The 17,408-nt window shown below is 47.5% G+C and overlaps 1 protein-coding gene across 3 annotated transcripts in view; it reads right to left on the bottom strand.

Annotated features, from left to right (window-relative positions):
- MACF1 (microtubule actin crosslinking factor 1) overlaps nt 1-17,408 on the bottom strand; it is a 1,225,213-nt gene that overhangs the window by 336,792 nt on the left and 871,013 nt on the right. For all 3 annotated transcript variants that reach the window (XM_069223412.1, XM_069223414.1, XM_069223413.1), the window contains 7 exons: nt 5,026-5,148; nt 4,492-4,593; nt 3,989-4,090; nt 2,883-3,056; nt 1,683-1,838; nt 713-910; nt 114-242 (listed from right to left, as the gene is read on the bottom strand). In XM_069223412.1, coding sequence (XP_069079513.1) covers nt 114-242; nt 713-910; nt 1,683-1,838; nt 2,883-3,056; nt 3,989-4,090; nt 4,492-4,593; nt 5,026-5,148 — 984 coding nt within the window. The remainder of the gene's footprint in view (nt 1-113; nt 243-712; nt 911-1,682; nt 1,839-2,882; nt 3,057-3,988; nt 4,091-4,491; nt 4,594-5,025; nt 5,149-17,408) is intronic.

Below are 17,408 nucleotides of genomic sequence, written 5' to 3'. Positions count from 1 at the left end.
TGTGGAGAAACACACTGGAAATCATGAGACACCCCACACACCCCTCGCACCAACCATGGAGCAACAGAACCCCAAGGATCCCCATGACACACAATAACACTTTCATATCATACCATATGTGCAGCAAGCTGCTCCCGTGCTGTTTCTGGCAGCCCTCCAGTGGATTTAGATCCAGATAATAAACTTTCTGTCCTGATCAGCCACTGCAGGATGTCTTCAATCTCGCCACAGAAACCCTGGGCCTGTCAGAGAAAAGAAAGTCAAATAAAAGCAACAATGAAAATCACGGGCTCATGTACCATGCAGTCTGCAAAAGTACTTTTTAGTGTTCACATATCTGTGAATGTTTATAAGGACAACATATCTTAATAACTACATGTGTACTTTCATAAACAAGAATAATATGAAGAATATAAGAATATGAAAAGAAAATACTTGTAGAAAACTACTGATGTAAAAATGTAATTTACATCTGTACAGTGGCACATGGGACTGCATGTACTCAACAGCATGTGATTTGGGGATTCCATTTTTGAGATGACACAGCTATGCACATATTTAAGGAGTGTATTTTAGGTTATTTATGCAGTGCATCAGTAAACAGATTTGCATACATTGCTAAAGCTTTTGACTAGGCTCCTCTATTGAGCAACAACACTGATTTTCAGACTGTTTGAGTGGGCTACCATGCCTGCTACACTGGGTTTGGTACCTGCTGTAAAGCCAATTCCAGCTGTTGTTCCCTCTCCTCTGTTTTTTGCAGCACAGAGGTCCAGCAACGGTTGAGAGCTTGGAGTCGATTTCGCAGGCTGCTAGCATCATCTCCAGCGCTCGACTGCAGCAGCTCAGTACCAGCATCACTCACAGTCTCAACTGTATTTTGATGGGCCAGGACGTCATTTTTTAACACCTGTGGGACAGCACAGAGAGGAAGGTCTCAAAACTGATACATTCAAATGAGGAAGCACCCATGTAACAAATGGACGGCAGGGGCAACACAGTATCAGGAGTCTCTCAAAGTGAATCAAGTGGGCTATGCGACCAAGCACTTGAAGAGTGAGCCGACAGTGCAGATTGAGGCTACTATTATTCAGTGAACAGTTTACACAGTGAGTGAAGGCTGACAGATATTGAATAGAATGCAAAGGCAGAACAGTGTGAGACCATACAGTGATTTGAGGAGGATATTTGGGAAATCTCTTATCCACTGAAGGGACTGCATGCAATCAAAACACTCCCATTCAGTGCACTGACTGTATTGTGTGACATGAATAGGTCCTCCCTCCTGTGTATCAACGCTCTTCATGAGAATGCTCTTAAACAGTGAATGAAGATCTGTATACATTAATTAAACATATAAAGGAGACATTAGGTGTAAATAAGGTCTCATACAGTGCACAGTACAGTGGGGGAAAAAGCTGTACCGTGAAACAGTTTCAGCGGCAGGAAAATCTCATCCACTTAATGGGCAATGGGGACATGATGATAGGATGAACATGTCTGTAAAAGGGGGCATGGGGGTGCTTGGGGGTGGTGACTACATACCATGTCAGAAACATGTGTGACTGAGTGGCTAAGAGACAGATAATTCACATACAAGGAGCAGTCTTTCCCTGTGTGTTCAGAAGACTCCCAAAGTTAGCATCAGGTTATAGCAAGTTATGCTAAAAATTACAACGTACATGATGCTTTGCAAGCTCGACCTCGATGAGCTTCGGGTCATTGCTGATCGGCCGCTGTGAATCCAACAGTTCTTCCGTGTGCGTCAGCCACGACATCACTTCTGCCAGCGCATGTTGAAACTGTCCAAGTGCCAGCAGTGCCGCCTCTAAAGTGTGCTGGAAGAAAATTTGAGGAAAACGAGGTGAGCTGGGAAGGAGCATAACCCCAAGCTCCTGCACAGACAAAAGACTCAAGCTGCGCCCAAACGCTGGTGCTAGCAGCAGTCTGTGACGCAACCCTGGCTCCCACACAAGCCAGTGATCTAGCTTAGTACAACAATGGCATCAGTCGTAATGCCCTAGCTGCTGCTGTCGCTGCAGTTCCAGTCTTCTCATCATCCAACAGACACTGCCATAGATTCACTCACAGGTGGAGCCCCTACTTCAGACCCAATGTACTCCTCCTAGAATTCGACCCAAGTTCCAAGTATGTCCCCATCACAGCCCTAGGCTTTGTGCCCAACCCAAGTACTAGTCCTATCACAAGGACACTGTCTCCACCCATGCCCTTGTCATTGCCATCCTCTGGCTACTGCTCCAGCCCCAGATCCACTCCTCTCTCAAGCAGTGTAAAAACACCAAGAGCAACCACTGCCTCAAACCCTAGACACTGTTACAACTCTATCCATTATTTAAGAAAGTTTATCCAGCTCTTAACACGGCCAGTGCTATGGCCTCATCTCTCACCTCTGCACCGTCATTGTCCTACACCCAAACCTGACTCCGAGCCAATGCCTAATCACAGTCTTTTTATCCTGCCACTGCCACCGTCTCAGAGCCTATTATGTTCCCTTTCACAGCTTTGGCTACCTCTGCAGACCTGATCCAGCTTCTAATCTTGGCTCTGACCCAGATTCATCCCGTTCTCCAGAAGTAGCCAAGGCATCTTCCCTTGATTCTATATTAAGCCCACTTTTGCCCCAGTGTCTGCAATGCAATCTTTAGATAGAAACTGCTTCAAAAATATCCCTTGCCCAAACCATTTCCCCCACTTTTTCCCTCCAAATGTCACAGGCCAAGCTCTTACCCCAGCAGCTTTCACAGCTCTTACCCTCACACTAATTAAAGCCCAGCCTTCACCCAGGTTCCTGACCCCAGCCATTGTTGAATCTCAGCCTTTGCCACAGCAGCACATATGGCCTCACAGAAAAGCGCTGTCACCTGTCTGTCATTGATCTTCTCGCCCAGGTTCTCCCATAGATGCCTCAGTTCAGTAAGAGGCTCCTTGATGATGTCTCGATCTGTTTGATCTGAGGCTTTCTTCAGCATCAGTTCACCCTGGTGGCTGAGCCTTTCCATCTCAATTTGCTGCTGGTAAACCTCCACCTTAAATTCCTACAAAATGATGGAAAAAAGGACCAGGTTAACTTCACAAGACAACCAGCAACCAAATGCTCGGTAGGCTAGCAACAATCCTTGTACTCGCCCCAAGAATGGGGCTCATCTTACGCTTTATATGCTCTGTACTTTCCAGAGCTGAAATAATGCAGCTCTTTCTAGGCCCACTCTGGTACCTGCTGCATGCTAATGTGAGGAGAGGTGAAGGTGGACAGTGCTTATGAAGACTCTGACAGTAATATAGTGTTATTTTCTTTTCTAAGCAAGAAAGCTACCCTTTGTCCAAGCTGTAAATGGCTAGCTAGAGCCTGGAGACCACCCCTGACCTGTCACTCTTTATCAAGAGAGATTATCTCTCCTAACCCCAGCCACAGAGTAAAACAGAGCAATCCTGAGCAGATCAGAGGGTGAAGATTGATGAAATGCATCATCTTTTCCTTTTGATTGCTAACCTTGGTCGCACCTTACAGACTAGTAAAGCTTGGAGGCAAACCCATGTTGCTAAAACATGTTCCAAGGGACCTACTTCCCCTATGGGCTCTCTAGCTCCAGTAAAGTGAGCTGTAAGGTGCTCAGATACTGAAGACTGTTTTCCGCATGCTGGTACACTAAAATATTGTGGTTGTCCACAAGAGAGTCTAGTGATTCTACGGAATGCTACAGTGCATGGGAAAAGATTGTTCAATCAGGTACCCTACAGGATAGAGGAAGGATAAGCAAATGGAGGTTTCCATCTTCACATTAGGTTACGGTAGTAGGGCATAGGATTGTGAGTGTAAGGTACTTGGAGTGTCGTTTTCCATGTAAATTCACAGCCCTATGCTGCTCCTCCTTCCTAATTGTAACTTACTTAAAGGAAACAGCCTTTTAAATACAGACCCAAAGAACACATCAGCCTTTTTATCACAAAGACTGCTTTGACTTTGTACCTTCATCTCGTTGATCTGGTCCTTGACAGTATCCAGGTCTGTGCCCACAGGTGACATATCACACAACTTAATTACTGCGTTATCCAGCCAGTCGAACATTGCCTGCAAACGAAATACAGGAGAATTACTTTCCTGTACGGGCAGTATGTCAGTACCATGTAACATGTTCTTGTGGCATGGTCTTCATGCCAATGGGCAGTAACTGGTTTCTTTATCATTATCAGACATCAGTGATTGAATCATGCAGCGTGGCCTGCTATGTCATAGGTAGCCACTTCCTACAGGACACTCAGTACCACAGAGAAATCAGTGGTTCCTCCAATATGGCCAGTGAAACATAAGTAAGCGATTGGATCTTGGAGCACAAACAACAGTTCAAAGAGGAATGCACAGTAAATATAGGCTCAGAGAAGCCAACAATGACTACTGTTTGAAGCATAACTACTACTTTAAGGCAAGGCAATTGTACCTGAACACCTGTGTGGAGGTAGGTTCTCTCTCACCTGCAGTGTGTCTTGATATTGCACGGCAGACAGCATGGCTTCCTCCAGGCGATCCAGGCGATCTCGCCAGGTCTTGTTGAGATTCTCCCAGGCATTATTCATCTATGAAGGAGATAAGAAACTTAGATTACTAAAGAAAACTTTGTGGGTATAGCAGGATAGTGCAGGAAGAGATCAAAATTGAGAGAATGTGGGACAGGGTTATGAGAGATTTGGTGCAGAGAATGAGGACAGGGCAGATGAAGGCCAATACAGATATCAGGCAAAGGTAGGTTATGTTCAAATCAGTAGGTGCTTGGAAGATAAGTGGACAACATGATCAGCTCCGTACAAGTCGGAAGGAGAAGGCAAACTACCTATAAATCAGTGCAAAAAGTTGGACGATGAGGTCAGGGCATATGAAGACCAATACAGAGATAGGGTGAGTGAGGAAACAGTGCAAATAACTTAGTAAAGAGAGCATACACAAGAGTAGGGCAAATTGCACTCAGCTCAAAAGGTTCAGGACGTGTGCAACGAAATTCTCAGTCGTACCTCATCGATGCTCTTCTTCACCTCTGGTTTCTCAGTCTCTCCACAGGCAAAGATTAAGTCAGTCCCAAGGATACGGATGAATTCAAGTTCATCATGCAATCCATCTGTCTCCTCTTTTATTGCCTAGAAGGAAATACAATCTGTTAGATCTTACAGGCATGTTTACAGAATATAGGGTAACAACAAGGAAACTGGATCCCTGATTACAGGAGCCACTTTGTTGTTGGGGCCAGAGTGGAAGGAGATGGAGAGTACCTATGTGGAGTTTGTTCAAAATGGACCTACAAGGAAGGATACTGGGCTCAAGCCAAATGAAAACTCTACTAGGGCAGTTAGAGGTACTGGACCAAGGCTGGAAGTGAACAGGAGGGGTGTTTACTGGGCTCAGGACATTTACTGGACCTAGGCCCTAGCTTCTTAAGTCCACACTGAATGGGGAGACACTGGATCCAGGCCAGGGGCGGGGAGATACTATGGTGTCACCAGAGCATGCAAGAGAAATACTTCAAATGCTTTGAATCCAAAAACTTCCACATCCAGTGATTTGTTTCTACAGAGACAGGTCTACAAAATACAGGAAGGAAGACTAGATTGATCCAGCTAGAACATCAAGTTTAGAGATGACTAATATTGGGAAGGGAATATCACCCCCTTAGTAACACATTTCCATGCCTGACTGCTTGTTTCTGGTATCCTAACGTTTTTGCCCTGGTGTCACACTAATCTATCGTGTATGCAAAGGCCTTAGCTTGTCCCTGACTATGAGTAGGCCCTGGACTTGAAAAGGTGCACCAAATGTTCCCCTCATTTACTAACACTGGACTAGTGCACCTGCCATAGGTTTAGTGTATAGAGCAGTTGTAGCACGTACCACGTTTTGAGAATTAATAGTGATGAAGCTGGACCCGGGTGTTAGAGGACCACCCCTTCCCCCACCTGACTACTTCTTACGGCTTTAGGTTGGAACATCATCATGACTGCCAAGACCAAGTCAGTTCTGCCACATCCAGGGGACTACTTCACACAAGCAAGCCATTCCTTCTGAATATCAATGTGTTTGTTTTAATCCTTTATACAAACTGCAATGACGCTTTGAATATTATTTGTGTCAGTCAGAATCCTCATACTGTTCCCTGGCAGGTCGACTGGTTATAGGTTTTCCTGCCTAGGTATGCAGGAGGTAAAGGGCTATGCTCAACAACATGGGTGAATGGTTACAGAATCTGTATTCCCAGACAGATATGAGGTTATCAAAATGTCCCCTTCCAGATGGGCGGAACATTATGGTTCTCCCAAATGGACAAGAGGCCCTGATATATTGGAATCTTGAATGGATAATTAAAATTCATCTGATGAATTTCTGAGACTCAAATGAGATTTACTCAAGATGGAAGCCACGTAACCTGCAATCATGGATGTGTCGAATTACCTGAAGGAGTCATAGAAGCCACTTCCCATGGAACAGGATAAGTGAAATTTCAGATTCTTGTCAGCTTTTTTTTTAGGGTGATCGCATATTTGCATTGTCTGGCATGTGGAATATGATCTGGCTGAACTGAATTAATCTCCACATTCATTTTTAATACCGTTTGTAGGAAACTGGGATTTGGTTGCAGTATTCCACCATTTTCTGCCTGGTTTTTGACTGAAGGGCACTGGGTTCCTGCTAACCAGGCCCCCAATGTCAGTGTTCCTACCCCAAAAACAAGATCACTGGTCACTTTGTATTTTAAAATATATTTGTAGGAAGTTGGCTCTGTATGCACTATTTCAAAGTAAGGAATAGTATGCACTGAGTCCAAGGGTTCCCCTTAGAGGTAAGATAGTGGCAAAAAGAGATAATACTAATGCTCTATTTTGTGGTAGTGTGGTCGAGCAGTAGGCTTATCAAAGGAGTAGTGTTAAGCATTTGTTGTACATACACACAGGCAATAAATGAGGAACACACACTCAGAGACAATTCCAGGCCAATAGGTTTTGTTATAGAAAAATATATTTTCTTAGTTTATTTTAAGAACCACAGGTTCAAATTCTACATGTAATATCTCATTTGAAAGGTATTGCAGGTAAGTACTTTAGGAACTTTGAATAATCACAATAGCATATATACTTTTTACATAAAACACATTTAGCTGTTTTAAAAGTGGACACAGTGCAATTTTCACAGTTCCTAGGGGAGGTAAAGTAATGTTAGTTCTTGCAGGTAAGTAAACCACCTACGGGGTTCAAATTGGGGTCCAAGGTAGCCCACCGTTGGGGGTTCAGAGCAACCCCAAAGTCACCACACCAGCAGCTCAGGGCTGGTCAGGTGCAGAGTTCAAAGTGGTGCCCAAAACGCATAGACTTCAATGGAGAAGGGAGTGCCCCGGTTCCAGTCTGCCAGCAGGTAAGTACCCGCGTCTTCGGAGGGCAGACCAGGGGGGTTTTGTAGGGCACCGGGGGGGACACAAGTCCACACAAAAAGTCCACCCTCAGCAGCGCGGGGCGGCCGGGTGCAGTGTGCAAACAAGCGTCGGCTTTTCAATAGGTTTCAATGAGAGACCAAGGGGTCTCTTCAGCGATGCAGGCAGGCAAGCGGGGGTGGGGGGATGGGGGGGGGGAATCCTCGGGGTAGCCACCACCTGGGCAAGGGAGAGGGCCTCCTGGGGGTCACTCCTGCACTGGAGTTCCGATCCTTCAGGTCCTGGGGGCTGCGGGTGCAGGGTCTTTTCCAGGCGTCGGGATTTTAGAGTCAGGCAGTCGCGGTCAGGGGGAGCCTCGGGATTCCCTCTGCAGGCGTCGCTGTGGGGGGACAACTTTGGTTACTCACAGTCTCGGAGTCGCCGGAGGGTCCTCCCTGAGGTGTTGTTTCTCCACCAGTCGAGTCGGGGTCGCCGGGTGCAGTGTTGCAAGTCTCACGCTTCTTGCGGGGATTGCAGGGGTCTTTAAATCTGCTCCTCTGGATACAAAGTTGCAGTCTTTGTTGAACAGGGCCGCTGTTCTCTGGAGTTTCTTGGTCTTTTGGAAGCAGGGCAGTCCTCTGAGGATTCAGAGGTCGCTGGTCCCGGGGAAAGCGTCGCTGGAGCAGTTTTCTTCTGAAGGAGGGAGACAGGCCGGTAGGGCTGGGGCCAAAGCAGTTGGTGTCTTCTTCTTCTCTGCAGGGTTTTTCAGCTCAGCAGTCCTCTTCTTCTTTAAGTTGCAGGAATCTAAATTCTTAGGTTCAGGGGAGCCCTTAAATACTAAATTTAAGGGCGTGTTTAGGTCTGGGGGGTTAATAGCCAATGGCTACTAGCCCTGAGGGTGGGTACACCCTCTTTGTGCCTCCTCCCAAGGGGAGGGGGTCACATTCCTATCCCTATTGGGGGAATCCTCCATCTGCAAGATGGAGGATTTCTAAAAGTTAGAGTCACTTCAGCTCAGGGCACCTTAGGGGCTGTCCTGACTGGCCAGTGACTCCTCCTTGTTTTTCTCATTAATTCCTCTGGCTTTGCCGCCAAAAGTGGGGCCGTGGCCGGAGGGGGCGGGCAACTCCACTAGCTGGAGTGCCCTGTGGTGCTGGAACAAAGGGGGTGAGCCTTTGAGGCTCACCGCCAGGTGTTAAAGCTCCCGCATGGGGGAGGTGATATCATCTCCACCCAGTGCAGGCTTTGTTACTGGCCACAGAGTGACAAAGGCACTCTCCCCATGTGGCCAGCAACATGTCTCGAGTGTGGCAGGCTGCTAAAACCAGTCAGCCTACACGTGTAGTTGGTTAAGGTTTCAGGGGGCACCTCTAAGGTGCCCTCTGGGGTGTATTTCACAATAAAATGTACACTGGCATCAGTGTGCATTTATTGTGCTGAGAAGTTTGATACCAAACTTCCCAGTTTTCAGTGTAGCCATTATGGTGCTGTGGAGTTCGTGTTTGACAGACTCCCAGACCATATACTCTTATGGCTACCCTGCACTTACAATGTCTAAGGTTTTGCTTAGACACTGTAGGGGCACAGTGCTCATGCACTGGTGCCCTCACCTATGGTATAGTGCACCCTGCCTTAGGGCTGTAAGGCCTGCTAGAGGGGTGACTTATCTATACTGCATAGGAAGTGTGAGGTTGGCATGGCACCCTGAGGGGAGTGCCATGTCGACTTACTCGTTTTGTCCTCACCAGCACACACAAGCTGGCAAGCAGCGTGTCTGTGCTGAGTGAGGGGTCCCCAGGGTGGCATAAGATATGCTGCAGCCCTTAGAGACCTGCCCTGGCATCAGGGCCCTTGGTACCAGGGGTACCAGTTACAAGGGACTTACCTGGATGCCAGGGTGTGCCAATTGAGAAAACAAAAGTACAGGTTAGGGAAAGAACACTGGTGCTGGGGCCTGGTTAGCAGGCCTCAGCACACTTTCAAATCAAAACATAGCATCAGCAAAGGCAAAAAGTCGGGGGGTAACCATGCCAAGGAGGCATTTCCTTACAATATTTTTATTCAGTTTTTATCAAAAACACAGTGAAGTTATGGAAATGGTCATATTATGCAGTGCACGTATGAAACAGTGTACTACCCAAGGTATACATGTCATCCCACCCTATCATGCATTACTTCCTTACCCCCCCAATAGCCGGAGATACAGTTGGACCTACTGTTGCACTGATATATTATACAACCTTCCATAAGGCATTAGTTACAGTTAATCTGGTACAGCCACAGTCAGTTGGTAGGTGTCCCACTGTCCCCAGATCTTTTTTTCTCAATTTTTTCATATATTGTCATCCCTGATATATCACTTTTGCCACTAGTCCAGGTCTATCCGCCATTCCCAAATCGTGGGTGGTAGTATCGCTTCCCACATCCTGGCGATATTTCTCTTGGCAACTATGGCCCTAATCGTCAGCCAAATTACAGCATATGTGGACCATGCCCGTCCGCCCTTTACATTAAGCAGTAGACACTTGACATCTAGTGTGATCGGTGTTGTTGTTACACTCGCCATCAGTTCTATGACTTCCGTGCAGTAGGATTGAATCCTTGGACAAGACCAGAGTCTGTGTAGAAATATGCCCTCATAGCCACAATCATGTACGCAGGCCCAGTTTGGGGACCTCCCTATCCTATGAAGTAGGATCGAGGCATAGAATGCTCAATGTAGGATGCGTAATTGAATCAGTCAAAACCTCTCTCAATTGGCTATTACTCTGGGGCTTTGAAATGCCTCACCCCATTCCTCAACCTCCATTTGTACCACATCTGCCTCCCACTTAGTCCTAAGTGTTCCCAGGACTTCCGGGGCATTGTTTATGATCTTTTTATGTGAGGGAGGTGGCCTTTTTGCTCAAGGGGTCTAGCAAGAGTCTATCCTCTAAGGGCAAAGGACCTTCTCTATGTGCACACTGTGGGAGATGTACTTTAAGGGCGTGTATTACTTGTCGGTAACAATAGTGTTCTGTGCCTGCAAGCTGAAACTCTGCTTGCAGCTCCTCGTAGGTCTGGGCCCCTCCCTGTTCCACATCCTCTCTATCCCTATAAGTTCCCACTTTGAAAGTCCCCTCAACCCACTGACCTCAGACAAGAGATCGCTGTCCCAGATCGGGGTCTGTTCCGTCATTTTTCCGGTCCATCATAGGAAGTGCGTGGCCGCCCGCCATATATTAACAACCGTTTGGGTATGAACGGGTAATGCTATTCGTGATTTGTTCCGATATAATACAGGAAGATAATCTCTAGTTCCCATAGCCCTTTTCAACCCGCACTACCGGTTTCTGGTGGCCAGTGTATACCCAATCATTAATTCCCACCAGCTGGCATTTTAGAATGTCGGGAGCTGCCAGTCACCCACCGTGCACTTCTCTGGAGCTTATTCAGCACGATCCTGGCAGGTCCTCCATCCTACAGCAACAGTCAAACCTCTTTGTTCTTTTTCTGGAAGAATGAGCGAGGAACAGGCAATAGTGTATTTTGGAGTGCATAGAGAAGACGGGGTGAAGTCGTCATTTTATACAGGGCAGCTCTGCCCATCAGCAATAATGGTAGTGTCCACTAATGACCACATTGCGATGGAGCCTGTCTAGGATCATGTATAAATTATTTGTTAAGAATTCCTGGCCATCTTCTAGTGATATGGATCCACAAATATGTGAAACTTTCTGATTGTATGGTGAGTGATAATGCTCGGAGCACCCAGGGTGCCAGGGGCTCTAGAGATAGGGCAAACAACATAGGGGACAGTGGGCATCCCTCGCAGGAGCCTTTATCCAGACCGAATTGCCTAGAAAGTACTCCGTTGACCTTAACCCTTGCTATGGGATTCGTACATAAAAGATGTACCCAAGTGTAGAACTTAGGGCCAAACCCAAAACGTCAGAGCGGCAAACAGAAAGTTCACTCAATGCTGTCGAAAGCCACCTGTTTATCAAATGACAACACTATGGCAGAAGGAAACGCCCTTTACAACGCGGCCGAATCACACAGGCCGTAAGCACGCAAGTGTTACCATGCTTTCCCTGAACCACACATGTAACTGAACCACGCGAATACGTGGTTAAGGCACCATGCACTTGTGTGGTTCAGGCACACAGGAGGAAGAGCCAGAAGAGGAACTCAGAGGTTGGGTAAGTGGGGCTGGTGGGGGTGGGGGTGGCGGGTCAAAGACAGGGGTGGGGTAGGTTTTAAAGTTCAGGGAAGGAGTAGGGGTAGTTTTTAGGACAGGATGGGGTAGGTTTTAGGGTAAGGCGGGGAGGGGGGTCAGGGTAGGTTTTAGAGTGGAGGGTCGAGGTCGTTTTTAGGACAGGGAGGGGCAGTTGTAAGGACAGTGTAGGTTTTAGGGTGGGGGTTGAGGTAGTTTTAAGGACATAGTGGGGTAGGTTGTTGGGCAGGGGTGTGGGTATTTTTAGGACAGGCCAGGGCAGGGGTAGGGGTAGTTTTAGGACAGGGTAGGTTTTAGGATTTAAGCGCAGGGGTCTAGGTAGGTTTTAGCGTTTAGGGTGGGACAGAGAGTCGGGGTAGTTTATAGGACAGGATGGGGGAGTTTTTAGGACAGGGTAGCTTTTAGGGTTTAGGGCGGGGTGGGTGTTGGGGTAGCTTTTAGGACAGTGTAGGCTTTAGGATGGGGAGGGGTAGTTTTAAGGACAAGGTAAGTTTTAGGGTTTAGGTTGGGGGGGTCAGGGTAATTTTTTAGGACAGGGTGGGGGCATTTTTAAGACAGGGTAGGTTTGAGGGTGGGGCGGGGTCGGGTAGTTTTTAGGACAGGATAGTTTTTAGGGTTTAGGGCATGAGCAGGGAGTCGGGGTCGTTTTTAGGATGGGGAGTTTCTAAGACAGGGTAGGTTTTAGTTTTTAGGGAATGGGTCAGGGTAGTGTTTAGGAGAGGGCAATGTAGGTTTTTAGGGCAGGGGGTTGGGTTCGTTTTTTAGGACAGGGTGGGGGAGTTTTAGGACAGGGTAGGTTTTGAGCAGGGTGGGGGCAGTTTTTAGGACAGGGCAGGGCAGGTTTTAGGGTGGGGTGGTGCAGTTTTGAGGACAGGGTAGGGTTTAAAAGGCAGGGGTCGGGTAGGTTTTAGGACAGGGTGGGATAGGTTTTAGGGTTCAGGTTATTTTTAGGACAGGTGGGGTCGTTTTTAGGGAGGTTTTATGGTTTAGGGCAGGATCCACGCATTTTTTGCCTGTTATCGGTGTGTTTAGACTGTTCTCACTGGGATCCTGCTAACTAGGACCTCAGTAATTGTGGTCTCTCCCTCTAAATTTGTTGCTTAGGACTTTGCACACCCCACAATTGGCATACTGGTGCCCACCATATAAGTCCCTAATATATGGTACCTAGGTACCCAGGGCATTGGGGCACCATGGGTGCCCCAAGGGCTGCAGCATGTATTATGCCACCCATGGGAGCCCATGCAAGATGTGTCTGCAGACCTGCCATTGCAGCCTGCAGGAAAAGTTGCAAGCACCTTTTCACTACAGGTCACTATACCAGGTCACCAAGCCACCCCTATGGTAGGCCCTCCTAGCCCAGAGGACAGGGTGCAGGTACCTGTGTGTGAGGGCACCTCTGCATGAGCAGAGGAGCCCCTACGAACTCCAGCCCTATTACACTGGACTTTGTAAGTGCGGGGAAGCCATTTTAACTGTGTAATGTGCCCAGCTACATAATGGTAACTCCGAACCTGGGAATGTTCGGTATCAAAACATGTCGGAATTATACCTCAATACTGTTCTAGCATTGGTTGTATGATTCCATGCACTCTGGGGGCTCCTTAGAGGACCCTCAGCATTGCTCCTACCACCCTCTGGGGTTTTCCGGGCAGCTCGCACTGCCACCACCCCTCAGACAGGTTTCTGCCCTCCTGCTGCTTGATCAACTTAGGCAGAGGAAGGCAAAACAACAAATAATTTCCTGTGGGAGAGGGAGGTAATACCCTCTCCCTTGGAAACAGGTGATACATGGCTTGGGAGGGGTAGCATCCTCAAGCCACTGGTATGCTTTGAAGGGCACATTTGGTGCCCTCCTTGCGCAAACCGGTTTGCAACAGTCCAGGAACGCATGTTCCCTGCTCTGGCCCCAAACTGGACAATAACAAGGGGAGTCACCACTCCCCTGTCCATCACCATCCCAGGGGTGGTGCCCAGAGCTCTGCCAGATGGCCACTTGATTCTGCCATCTTGAATCCAAGGAGGGCAGAAGACCCTGGGAGCATATGAGTGGGTAGGTCAGGCAGGTGACATCACAGCCCCCTCCTAGTAGGTGGTTGTCCTGTTAGGTGACCAATCCCCCTTCCTGGTCTATTTAGGGTCTCACTCTTGGGTGGGTACTCAGATTCGACGTGCAAGATTCCAGCAGGACTCCTCTGCATAGTTTATTTCATCTTCTGGCCACAGGAACCGACAATTTGCAACTCCAGTGACGACTCCGCTCTGCAACTTTGTTTCTCCAGCTCCTTCCAGCAACTGCAACATTTCCCCAGCTGTGCATCCTCTGAGGGCGACGAGTCTTAAGCCTGCACATGAGGTAAGAAGAAATTTCCCTTGGAGTGAAGGAGTCTCTCCCCTGCATACACAGGCACCAACTGCAATGACAACCGGTTACGTGGATCTTCTCCTCCGGAGCTGCATGGATCCTGCATCACAGGTGGAGGTCTGGAGTGGCCCCTTGGCCCTCTAAACCAGCTGTCTAACTAGGGAGACGGTAAGTCCTTGCCTCTCCTTGCAGGACAGTACCCCTGGTGCACTGAGACTCTTGCAGCAAAGGCTTGTTTGTTCCTCCTCCAAGGGATCTTCAGGCTCCGTGTAGCCCCGGCCCCCCAGCACATTTCCCTGAAACGCACAGTCTCCTGCCGGATGCTCCAGTGATGTGGGACACTTCTTCAGGTGTGCTGTGTGGGCCGCACTGCGACTCAAGTGCCTGCAGCCAGTGGGTTGCTGTAGGGGCTGCGTCCTCTTCTTGTGACTCTCCTATTTGCTGAGGGTCACCCTGGACTCCCTTCCTTGGGCTGAGTCCCCTGGACCTTGCTGGTCCTCTTCAGCCTTGCAAAACCTTCTTCTGTGAGTCTTGCATTTGCATAGGCTTGCTGGTGGTTTTCCAGCACCACTGACCGACTGCATCACGACTGCTGAAGTGGGACATCACTTGCATCAATTCTCGAACTGCTCTTCTGCTCCTTTGCTGCACTGCTGACTATCTTTGTTCACTGTCGACCTGGTCCTGCAACCACAGAAGGGTGGGTAGTGGCTCCTGCCACAATCAGACACTCTAACTCAAACTGGACTTGATCCTCTTCCTTTGCAGGTCCTCTTCTGTTAGGATCCACCTTTGCGTTCCAGTCTTGTCTGGGTCTTGCACAATCCTTTTCCAAAGTCCTCCTGTGGATTTGGGAGGAAACCAGGTACTTCTCTCTGCTCTTCTGGTCGCTGGGGGTCAGTCTGGTACTCACCTCTTGGGGTTCCTTATTCCTTCAGCTCCCCTCTACTGATTCCACTTCCTTGGGTGGTGGACTTTCACATTCCACTTTTTAGTGTATAGTTTGGCCCTCCCCTAGGGTCATCACTAGTTGCTATTGCTTTTACCAATGCCTATTGCTTTCTAGGCTATTTACTGATTGCTAATGTGTATAGTGTGTTTACTTACCTCCAGTTGGGGTATTGCCTATAGAGTATTTTAGTATTTGAGGTATTATAATAAAGTACCTTTATTTTTCTAACACTGTGTGGATCTTTCATGTGTGTAAGTAGCTACAGCTACCTCAAGCGAGCCCTGGATTCCTAGGCACTGCCTACACTTCACTAATATGAGATACCTGGACCGGGTATAAGGTGATAACATCATAGGTGCTCACCACACACCAGGCCAGCTTCCTACAGGTGGAGAAGTCATAGCAGTCATATGTTGTGTCCCGTGCATCTATACAGTTTGGCCCATAGTCTGTCCACCCGTTATTTGTCACATTAACACTATCATGCATTTGTTCTGTACTGTGTGACTACCCACATATATAAACATAAGAACTAACATTAACCTTTGTATTAAACATGCCCTCAAACTCCCCCTTCCCAGCTCCCCTGCAAGGCAGGCCTAAAACTGCATCCTCCCCCCTCATCCCAACATGCAGAGTAACGGGACTTGCACACCACTCAATAGACTAACTCTTGTGCCCAGTAATCAACCATCCCAACTCCTATCCCTCTCACCCCACCCACAAGCCCTCATGCAGTCTCTGATTTCACACCACCAGACTTAGAATGCAACATTACGTCTTGTGCACATGAGAGGCCCCGTTTTGTTGGCTAGAGTCATCCATCGACTCCCATGAACTACCACTGGTCTTCATGTTCATGCTCCAGGGAACAATGGTCTTCTTGCGACATGGTGCTCCTCTTATTGGGCTTAATTTTTTTCTGTACAACCCGGCAGCCCTCCAGCTAGTCCCATGTTTCCTCAGGTGTCATAGGACAACACTAGGGCACCTGAGAAAGAAAAGCACCTATGTACCCGGACACCTCAGTGCCTCCCCACGTGACCTGTTGGTGCTGCTTTGGCCCTTGCCCCATGTTTACCTTAACTCCTGAAGAACAGTACCTGTAGGTTGTTGCTAAGTGCAAAAATGCAGTATATGTTTCTTTTCCCATAGGATAAAATCACAGCACCCGATGCTGAAGAGCACCTATGCACCTAGATGCCCAAGTGCATCCCGCAGTGACCTGTTGGTGTTGCTGTGGACCTTGCCCCATACTTAACTCTAGAAGACTGGTCCTGTAGGTCGCTGCTAACTACCCGTTATGGTTTTCCCCCGTAGGATAACATTACAGTTCCAATAACTGTGCAATGTCAACTTCTGACAACTGTAAAAATTAATAATTCAAAAAGTACTTACCTGTTTCCAATGATCTTGGTATCTAAGTTCATATAAAAGTACGTTGACAGATTTCTTTATTGAGTGTTTGCTCACTTACTGCCTATGTGTGTGCAATACATACTGAGCACTAACCTCCGATATGCCTAACTGGTCGTCCACACTACCACAAAAGAGAGCATTTAGGGTGTCACTTGTGCCTCTGTAATTCCTTAGGGGTTTGCCTAGACTCTTTGCACAGTGTAGCTCTTTTTGGTTCACTATATAAACACCAGCTTCCTTTAATGTTTCTCTGTGAGAGCATGGGGAGCTTATCACCCCATCGGCCAAAGGATGTACCCTTCAGTTGCGCTGGATATGAGAATGAGAACCTTACACTTGTAAAATAATGCTTATAGAAGCTAATAAACATACTTGTGGACATAGAGAAAGGACTCAGGTTAGTCATAGAAAGCTCCTTATGAGGAAATCCCCATACAAGCTCTTGGACTGATGTCTTACAACGAGAAGCATTTAGATCAAGATGGGTAAATGGATTAAACATGAAAATTATTTTTATCTCTGAAAGTTCTGCAAAGATTGCATATTCTGTCAAATGTTCTACTAAATACGCAAAGTCACGAGAAGAAGAGGTGACAATCAGTTCCAACAGAAAACCATGCTTTAGAATAAACGTATGAAGGATTTGTTGAACAGCAACATGTCTCTCTTCTGGGAAAAGTTGCTCAGCACAACATGGCCTAAAGAGGAACAAATAAACCGCTACATCTGAACCCAGCAACAGAGCCAGTGACTGAACGACCTAGGAGATGAGAGTGAATGGTCAGCTGAAGGTCAAAAGGTCACAAGGGTAGGTAGGGAGTGAACAACCAGTGATCGAACAGTCAGCACTGCTGGCAGCGGGTGAAAAGACGCCATCAAGGACCGTAAGCAAACAGATACGACTATAGCCACTGAACAACTAAAGGCCTCTTTAGCCAGTGAGTGACCAGTCGCTAATTACCACTGTAGTCAGTGAGCAAATATACTCAACTGTAACCAGTGCCATAGAGTTAACAGACACCACTGCAGCAAGTGAGCAAACAGAAACCA

This window comes from Pleurodeles waltl, chromosome 3_1, assembly GCF_031143425.1.
Source record: "Pleurodeles waltl isolate 20211129_DDA chromosome 3_1, aPleWal1.hap1.20221129, whole genome shotgun sequence".
Taxonomy (NCBI): domain Eukaryota; kingdom Metazoa; phylum Chordata; class Amphibia; order Caudata; family Salamandridae; genus Pleurodeles; species Pleurodeles waltl.
Note: the sequence above shows the minus strand (reverse complement) of the source record. Positions and strands in the feature narration are given on the sequence as shown.